The sequence below is a fragment of the Halyomorpha halys genome, unplaced genomic scaffold (assembly GCF_000696795.3).
Source record: "Halyomorpha halys isolate HHAL.00 unplaced genomic scaffold, Hhal_1.1 Scaffold265.1, whole genome shotgun sequence".
Lineage (NCBI taxonomy): Eukaryota > Metazoa > Arthropoda > Insecta > Hemiptera > Pentatomidae > Halyomorpha > Halyomorpha halys.
The window spans coordinates 1,477,173-1,486,580 of record NW_027107765.1 but is presented as its reverse complement, the minus strand read 5'-3'; the positions used below and the strand labels follow the sequence as shown (position 1 = coordinate 1,486,580).

Genomic DNA, 9,408 nt, shown 5'->3' with positions numbered 1-9,408 from the left:
GAGAGTATGACCTATTCTCAAGCGGGCCAGAGCAACCTCCTCCCTGCGGCTGTTGCGGCATTACGTATTTGTTACATAAAGTTTGGAAACAACCTTTTTCTACCGTTGGTACTTGAAGGTATACATTGAAATACTTTGTTAAGGTTTGATGAGTCCATTCTATGAGAATTCTAATAAAATATTTGGAGGTGAGGGGCCTCCGCGTAATGTTTGAGCGAAGAAGAACAAATAAAACAATTAATAATTAAAGACGATTAGTAAATAATAATTATAGTTAGAAGTAAAAAAATAGTAGGGGAGAGGGAGGGGGTGCAAGTGAAGAAAGGAGTTAAGATAGGATGAGGTTTATCGGGTTTGTTGGGTCATTCTTGCCCAGCCACCTCACAGGAAGGGGGGTGGAGTGATTGAACGGAGTAGTAGAATGAAGGAGGCAGGGAGATTGTCAAAGAACTTAATGTGTCTTGGTGTGATGTGTCGTACTGTTTCTAGTTGTAGTTCGTGGTGGATGTGCGTCATGTGACGTCTCTCTTGGGATGTTCCTCTGCAAATCTTCTGTAATATGATGTTCTGGTATTGTTGTGATTTCAGGGCAATTGGGTATATGAATCGGAAATTTAGTAGAGATGCTCCATGTAGTAATGATGATATTACTATTGCCTTGCATATAAGTAGTTTGAGTCTGAGTGACAGCTCTGGTGTATAGATAAGGTGTTTGAGAATCACGTTGTGGTCCTCCAGAGATTTTGATTGGTTTTTGACAAACAAATTGATCTAAAACAAGGTTAATAAGGCCAATAAGGCTTTGGACCAAAAGCTTTCTCATCACTCTACTTTTTACTAATATCTGCACTCACCACTTTAGTTTCAGTGATTAGACGTTGATTCATTTTGAAGAAACATGATTTTACATCATCACCTTTCCAAGCGTGAACGTCATATTTATTAAAAACTTAATTCTAAATATTTAATTTTTTGCAAGATAAACTATTTTAGATGTTTTTAAATCTTGAAAATTGGAATTTTTCTAACACCTAACTTGTTTAAAATAACATCCGCCCTCTAGAAGGGCCACGCTTTTGATTAGATTTTTTTCCTCTTGTAATGAAGTTTAAGTTTATAACAGTTTTCGAGAATAACTATGACGTTGTACATCCATTCTATAAAAACTTGAGTATCGTTCATTGATTTAATAGTTTAATCAGAATCATGATCGGTATTAATCATCAGAAAATGGCTTCCCGATTTCCGACAAAGTTTGGACCCTCAATTGATGTTATCGGATGGCAAGAAATGGTGTTCTTCTAACTCAACTGTGAGATCTGTTAAGCATTTTATTGCTCACGATTTGATCATAAATCGTTTCTGCTATATCATTATTACTGACAGTGTTGAAGTGTTGAACGCTGATATGATTTAATTTTTATAAGTTACATAAATTTTAATGGAAATTGGTTTTATACAGCTATATAAGGGAAAAAATGGTTCAGTATAGGTCAATAGATCACTACCCGGTGTATGAGTGTAACAGTTCGGAAATTCCACTTATTAAAATACTTTACAATACCAGCACACATTTGAAAAGAGGTATAGTTCTACTTGGATGCATATTTTTTACCTTAAGAAGTCTCCTCCACCCCCAAAAAAAAAAATTTATTTACATAAAAAGATTAGTTCACCATTTTTTACTGATCAATCCACTTATGTGCCTACATACATTGTATTTTTATTTGTCTATTTATTTTCTATAAAATACTTCACTGATTAGGCAAATAATTAATTTTAACAACTAACTTATTACAATATTATAATTTATTATTCACAAACAATTTATTTTGTTTTTTCATATCTACTTTTCTGTTTTTGTGTGTTATTACGTCTTCTGTACATTTTTAACCTTATATTTTACATATTTTTTTTAATATTCTTATCATTATTTATTTCATTTTTTTTTTCATTGGCGCGGCAAACCGTTTATTTGTGAATCATACATTCTTTTCACTTATTTTTACATAATTGTAACTCTATCTTAATAGATTAAGGTTGAGCTTTTTATATTAGCTAGAGCTTTTTGTATCTTTTCAACGCTGATAAAGCTCTACAAAGTGGGGCTAAATGTCGGAAAATAAATAGTTGTTAACAATGCATTGTTGTGATAAAAGTTTAAGAAATAGTGTCTGCTGATGAATGATTTTTACTTTGTTTTAAGTGATATTTGACTAATTAGATATTGATGTTTTTGACCTGGGCAGAATAGCCTGCATGAAGTTAGAGTTGTTTAAATTATATGGTTTCATAGTTGTATAAAGATTGTCCCTGAAGATGGCCGGATTGGCCGAAACGTCGGACTTATAAGAGAAATAAAAGGTTTTGAGACTATAATGGATAAAATTTGAATTATTTATTAAAAAGTTACCAGTCTCAAGAAAAAATTAAGATTATAAATAAATTAATTTGTTGATAAACAGTTGAAGTTTATCACATTTGTTGGAAAAATTAGCAATTATCTTATATAAATATGTTTTACGTTTCAGATTTGCCTCGCAAACATAGTATGACTGACCTGAGTACACTTCGAGTTCCACTCAAGGACATAGTTTGCTACTTATCCCTCATTGAAGCCGGCAGGCCAGAGGATAAACTTGAATGTGGGTATTGTTTATTTTACTATTTTACATTATAAGTCCTATATGATTTCTCATTATATATTCTCTGAAACAAATTTTCAATTTTTTAGAAGACAAACAACATCTTTTTCCAGCTCAATTAATTTGTCAAACTCTACATTTATAATTTGGTTTGCCTTTCTATCTGAGAAATAATGGCGTCCCAAAAGTGGCAATGCCACGTACAAGTTACTTAAAAATACATATGAAATGGTGCGACAGAACAAACCTGTCATGGAGGTCTTTTCATTTGTTACAATTACTTCAGAATTGTGAACCGACTTTTCACAAAAACGTTTCATTAGAATGAGTTCTATAAACGTTGATATCTCTAAAATTGTTTTCGGATACAGAACAGTAGAAATGTGAAATAATATTAATTTACTTTATATTTAATTAAAACAATATTTTTGATCTTCGATAAATTAGTAAAATATAAATTAATTGATATAATTAGGGCAGTTATTCTAAACGCTTCGAACTCTTAGGCAGAATGTAACTGCTGGAAAGTTTAAAATGCTTTTTTTATATTTATTTGACAAGAACACTTTAAGTTTGGCATGATCCATTTTGAAGGCAGAGTAGAAGAGATCCCAAATATTTGAACTTTTTTCAGTTGCAGGCTGTTAAGACTTAAACGAAACTCCCTACTGAAAAATATATTTTATAATTAATTAAAAAACACGAAAATTGTGAGAGAAAAAAAAATGTAAACTTTAAGTTATTTTTCACTATATGAAAATCTTAACAATAGGTACTGCAAACATAGTGATATGTTTTCTTTTTTTTTATTTTAAGAAAAAAGTTTACAAAATTATCATAGATATTTTGGGAAGGAAGGAAAATATAGTGGCCGATCGAACGGTCTTTCATCTCGAGGATATTCATTTTTAGATAGCTGCATAAAAACCAACACGTCCCATTTTTATGTAAACTTTTCCACCGATCCGCAAAAAATCAATCACCCTTTTTTAAATTTACTCATACATTACATTTTTTTATTAGTATTAATATTATTATTATTATTAATTCATTACTTCAAAATGATGTTACCTACTTCTTTAATTTATATTATATCGATGCTGCATTTTATTGTATATTATATCGACGTTGATAAAGGATAATACGTACATAACTCAGTTTTACGCCGAGCTGAAGTGACTATCCATCCTTCCGATGCCAGTATTTTCTAGCTTCCTTTCTATTGCAAGTAATTAGTACTCAACGTCCCTCCTATATACTAAAAAACCTGGAAGTCAAATTCTCAATCCACTCCCGTACTACCAGATTCCGATCATCTGACATCTACCCTCCACCTCACCGAACGGCTGCGTTTAATAAATCTTTTTTTCCCCGAGCTACATATCACTGGAAATCCATTCCCTCTAACATACGTCATGTACCAACCCTTCACTCGTTTAAAACCCTCATATTTAATTAACTTTTGCTTCTCCAATCTTACCCGATATTAGTATTACAGATGTATAATAGCAAACCTTTATGCTTTGTTTTTTATGTATTTAGTTTTTAATTTTTTCTTTTTATCTCTGTATCTAAAATTATTTATATATAATTTTAATATAAGTTATAATTAAGTGTAACCACACTTTTTTTTTGGCCAATATATGCTGTAAAATTAAAGTTACCTTATTATTGTTCTAAAGGGACCTAGTCCCAGAATAATGAACTATTTTTCATTTCATTTCATTATTTCGTTTCAGTTATGTTCAGGCTGTATGACACCGATGGTAATGGAGTACTTGATACAAATGTAAGTATTCAACTTAATCAATTATACTTACTCTACTAATCTATTATTTTATAAATAAATGATACTTTCCGAATGTATTTTTATTATTATTAAATACTTAAATTACAATTTTTCAAACCTTGAGGTATACTTCTCTGTTGCTTCTGATGATTCGATCATTGGAATGAAGCAGAATAATTACACCACATTACGTTTGAGCTCTAAATATTGCACCTGCTAGCTCACCTGTTTAGTTGAATAACAAATGAATTTTGCCAAGAAATCAGTATTTTGCTTACTGCATTAGACGGGAGGCGGTTGGCGTTGGTCCAAACGATAACAATACGCCTGCAGACTAGTTCTTATCCCATAATTCAAAAAATATAGTTCAATAATAATATAAATACAGGTAAATACTATATAAAAAAAAAATCAAAAATAACGTCATAGAAATGAAATAATTTCAAAGAGCCTCCACTTTGCTCCAACCGCTCCAGTGAGTGCGATATCTCCAAAAAGTTTTTGGAATGATCTGGAGTGACTTGAATTTTATCTGCCCTAAACTCCATTATGCCAGGCCAAAATCCAATAGTTCCAACCGACTGCGAGTGTGAAAGATTGAAGGAATGGAATCATGGACAGAACAGTTCCTGGCTGTGCTATTCTAAACTTAATAAAAGTCCTTCTACACCAAGTCTATGGCGGTGATTTTACAAAAACAAAAATCACTGTTATTGACTTGGTGTACTACAAAAAAATATAAAAGAATGTGGCTGAGTGATAAGGCATTGTGCTTCTAACTCTAAAGACTCGGGTTTGAATCCGATTGTGGCAGATAATTAATGTATTTTATGTTTCACTCTTGCCGTGAGTCAGCCCTGTGGATTCGAAAGTTCTCCCAAGTCAACCCAGTGGGGTACTCCTATAGGGTAAAAATCTGGCGGTCGAGCATGGTTCTGACTAAATCACCTCCTTGCAGAACCGTTGGTCTAGTAACAGTACTTCCGTACGAAGTACTGCGTCCCTGACCCTTCATAAGTTGTATCGGTACAGATTTAATTTAATTAGTATGAATAACTTACAATTTTTTTCAGTGTATATTTTAAAATAATTAAATTTATATTTCAATCTAAAATGGCTTATTAATGAAGTTTCCTCTATTTAAAAAAATAATAATAAATAACCTATGAAAATAGTTGCAAACAATGACTATACAATTAAGTTTATTTTGATATTATCAATTATGTTAAAAAGTTCAAATATTATTTAAAGGGAAATAAACATTTTTTTTTATTTTTAAAAAATGTATTTGTTGATAGATATTACAATCTGTCACATCGTTGCGAGCAATAGATTATAGTGATGAAAAAATAAATAAAAAAAAGAACATAAAAATAAATAAAATCTCTCTAAAAATATACAAACAGAAGGATAAAGAAAATTAACATAATCAAACTATGTGCATGAAAAAATAAATAAATAAAATAAAATAATGATAAAAATAAAAGAATCTCTAGTCACATTTACACTCATATATACAATATTTACACATAAAAATGTTTAGCAAGTTAATAATTTATAATATGCTTACAATTTTCATTTTTTTTTTGTTTTTTAATATTTGTTTATGGGGCAAAGATTCAATTATTTAACGTTCTTCCCATTATATGGGCACAGTTATATCCCTTTATCAAAAAAAAGTCTTTACCAAAGATACATCTGGCAGAGTGTACGTCCCATCATCCCAAATCTGAAAATTCCTCATAGGACGAAAAAAGGAGCCAGTGGTAAACAGATCGGAGGCCTGAGTTTATAATGCTGAACCTACACGTTTTCCACTTGCCGTAAATCCAAGACTTGTACAAAACCTTGGTTAACAAAGGCAGCAACAAACATCGGTATGCACACGCTTGTTTTGTTCTTGTGGATGTTTTCAGTTATTGCATTCGATTTAGCCTATTTTTTTTTATAAAAAGGAATAATATAAAGATAATATCTAATAAAAAATAAGCTGTAAATTTAATTGACAAGATTTAAAACAAAATTGAATAGAATCGATAGAATTTTAAAAATATAAAACCTTAAACAACAGTTAATTATTGAGTCTAAAAGTTGGGGAAATTCTGTAATTAATTAAAACACGGAGAGCAGAAATATTCATGTTGGCAGTTCTAAAACAATACTCACTAAGCACAAACGTGTGGACACAGCAAAAGCGCTCTTTGATTTGTGCCCAAAAACCGACGGGTCGGCCACAAATTTAGGCCAACTTGTTCCAGCCCATCCAAATAAACCATCCACACTCTTGTACATGCCCGTATTTGCCATTGTTTTGCTAATTTGTAGAGGCACCTTTAGATGTACCCAACAGAAATTAAAAAGGCTTTTATAAAATTGTTAGGTGAAATCAAAAATTTTTAATGTTATGAAAAGAACATATTAAACCGTTCTCAAAGAATTTATAAGATTATATATATAATGTATATATTTGATAATTTAAATCAATTATGTAAATGTTATTCTTAATTTTAATTGGTAAACGCCGTTTTTCAATTTCAGGCGCTTTATAAATATTGACATGGGCTTAACTATCTTAAAGTCTCCTCTTCCCGTTTTAAGCAAATATTTCAAAAGTGATATAGGACCCTCGCTCCCTGTGGGGGTCTTATTGGGGCGGGTCCAGCCTGGAAGGATTGCCTTTTTTGTGTGTTATGATCTCCTCTTGTGAGATTATGACATTTCGTACATCGACCAACCTACTCGCTATAATTGTGTTTGATAAATCATATAAGTAAGGCTAGCATGGAGGGTGGAAGTGGAGGGTTTAACGCCGATTTTCAATTTCAGGCGGTTTTCTAATATTTCTCGATTTATCTATCTTAAAGTCTCCTCTTCCCTTTCTAAGCAAATATTTCAAAACTGATACAGGACCATCGCTCTCTGGAGGTCTTAGTGGGGCGGGTCCGGCGGGGAAGGATTGCCTTTTTTTGTGTGTTATGACCTCCTTTTGTGAGAACTGCTAAAGTAGTAGTGGAAATCCCTACACAATGAATAATGCTCATTATCTACAACTTTCTGGTGCTCCAGTTTTATTATTATTTTAATTTCTTTTTCAGCAGATTATATAGTAACAGAATACGTGAGAAACGTTTTGCGAGATATTGCATTGTATAAACATTATTGAGAAAAGATTTGGTAAAAACATGTAAATAATGTACGATTTTTAAGCCATATGCTAGGCAACAAATCTTTCAAATTTCAAATAGGAAAAACACTAATGAGAAAACATAAAATCTATATAAAAAACAACATTTTGAATTCAATCAAAATCAAAATATTATAGTTATTATTTTGTTTGTTTCAGGAGACGGACTGCATCGTGAATCAAATGATGAGTGTAGCCGAGTACCTTGGTTGGGACGTCTCCGAACTCAAACCAGTAAGGGCAGTTAATTGAAACTTAAAAGCCATATAACTCTTTCCCAAAAGTGAAATTATACCTTAATTATAATAATTATTATTATTATTGTCTTTAAAATTCTAGGATTTTCAGCCAAAGGCGAAATTCGAGTACTGGAGTAACTATTGTACACTTATTAATTAACAATTATAATTGTGGTAATAATACAATAATTGAAACCGATTTGTTTATAACACTGTTACGTCGATAGCATATTGTATTATAACTATGACATATACCTCATGTGATTTTTGAAAAACGTAGACTTCATCTAGAACTTATGTTAGTTATATTATGGTTTCATATAAATTAATACAATATCTTAAACAATAAATATATTGGCTGAAAAATTATGAAATTTGAGTTATGACTTTGTTCCAGTTAATGAGCGATTTATGTTTGCGCTTGTGTGTAATTATACATATAGTATTCATTTTTTTTAGATACTGCAAGATATGATGGTTGAGATAGACTATGATGCCGACGGTACCGTGTCATTGTCCGAATGGAAGAGAGGTGGAATGACTACGATACCGCTCCTTGTTCTACTTGGTTTGGACACTGTGAGTTAAACTTCAACACATGAATTTAAAATTTGACAAAGAATTATAATTAGTTAATCTAGTTCAAACATAATCAAACGAAACATAATTTACATATAAGAAGATGGTAAGGGTTGCGGTCAAAAAAATAAGAACAAATAGTTTATAACTATTTAATGTCCGATAATGTATAAAACTAATAATGATGATATTAAATGAGCAAAGAACAAATCAGGACAACCTAGCTGTTCTGATTTGTTCTTTGGTCATTTATAGTAGTAGGGATAAAAGACCGGTTATGGCGCAGGAGGATCGTTTTGGACTTTGGACCCTGGCCTCGAACCAACCTTAACCACTTGTCCCGTGACCTTGGACTTTGGACCCTACCTTAACCACGTCACGTGACTTATGGCGGGAGTTTTGAATTTAAATTTTTACTTCGTCCTAACCTTAAACACTCACACGCGGTCATTGGGCAGCCAATCAGAAGCATTTGATCATTATTATTATTTTTATTTATATTTATTCTTTCACGACGTTTCTTTAATCCATACTTTATTCTTCACATGTTTTCTTTTGTTTTTGTTTTATATAAGTCTCCTGTATTTTTTTTAACTTTATATTTTACGTATTTTTAAAAATTTGTATTCTTACCATTGTTACGATTTTTTTTTTTTTTTATCATTGTTTATTCAAGTTTATTTTATATTAATATTATTTAATGTCTTCCTTCCTTTTATTTATATGTATTTTTTCATCACTTAATTTTTACACAATATTTATCCTACCTTAATTTACCTTATTGTATCTTATTGTTGTAATGTCCTTAGTTGTTTTTTTTGTATCTTTTTAGCCCTGATGAAGCCCTGCAAAGTTGAGCGAAACGTCAGACATTAAATAGTTATAAACTATTTGTTCTTATTTTTTTGACCGTAACCCTGACCATCTTCTTATATTAAGAAGATAAGTTTTACGGTCAACTATATATATATA

At 31.2% G+C, this 9,408-nt stretch overlaps 1 protein-coding gene across 2 annotated transcripts in view; it reads left to right on the top strand.

Annotated features, from left to right (window-relative positions):
• The window catches only part of Dgk (diacyl glycerol kinase 1), a 199,955-nt gene that overhangs the window by 176,033 nt on the left and 14,514 nt on the right, over window positions 1-9,408 (top strand). For both annotated transcript variants that reach the window (XM_014420294.2, XM_014420295.2), the window contains 4 exons: window positions 2,532-2,645; window positions 4,385-4,434; window positions 7,778-7,852; window positions 8,317-8,436. In XM_014420294.2, the coding sequence (XP_014275780.1) occupies window positions 2,532-2,645; window positions 4,385-4,434; window positions 7,778-7,852; window positions 8,317-8,436 (359 nt within the window). The remainder of the gene's footprint in view (window positions 1-2,531; window positions 2,646-4,384; window positions 4,435-7,777; window positions 7,853-8,316; window positions 8,437-9,408) is intronic.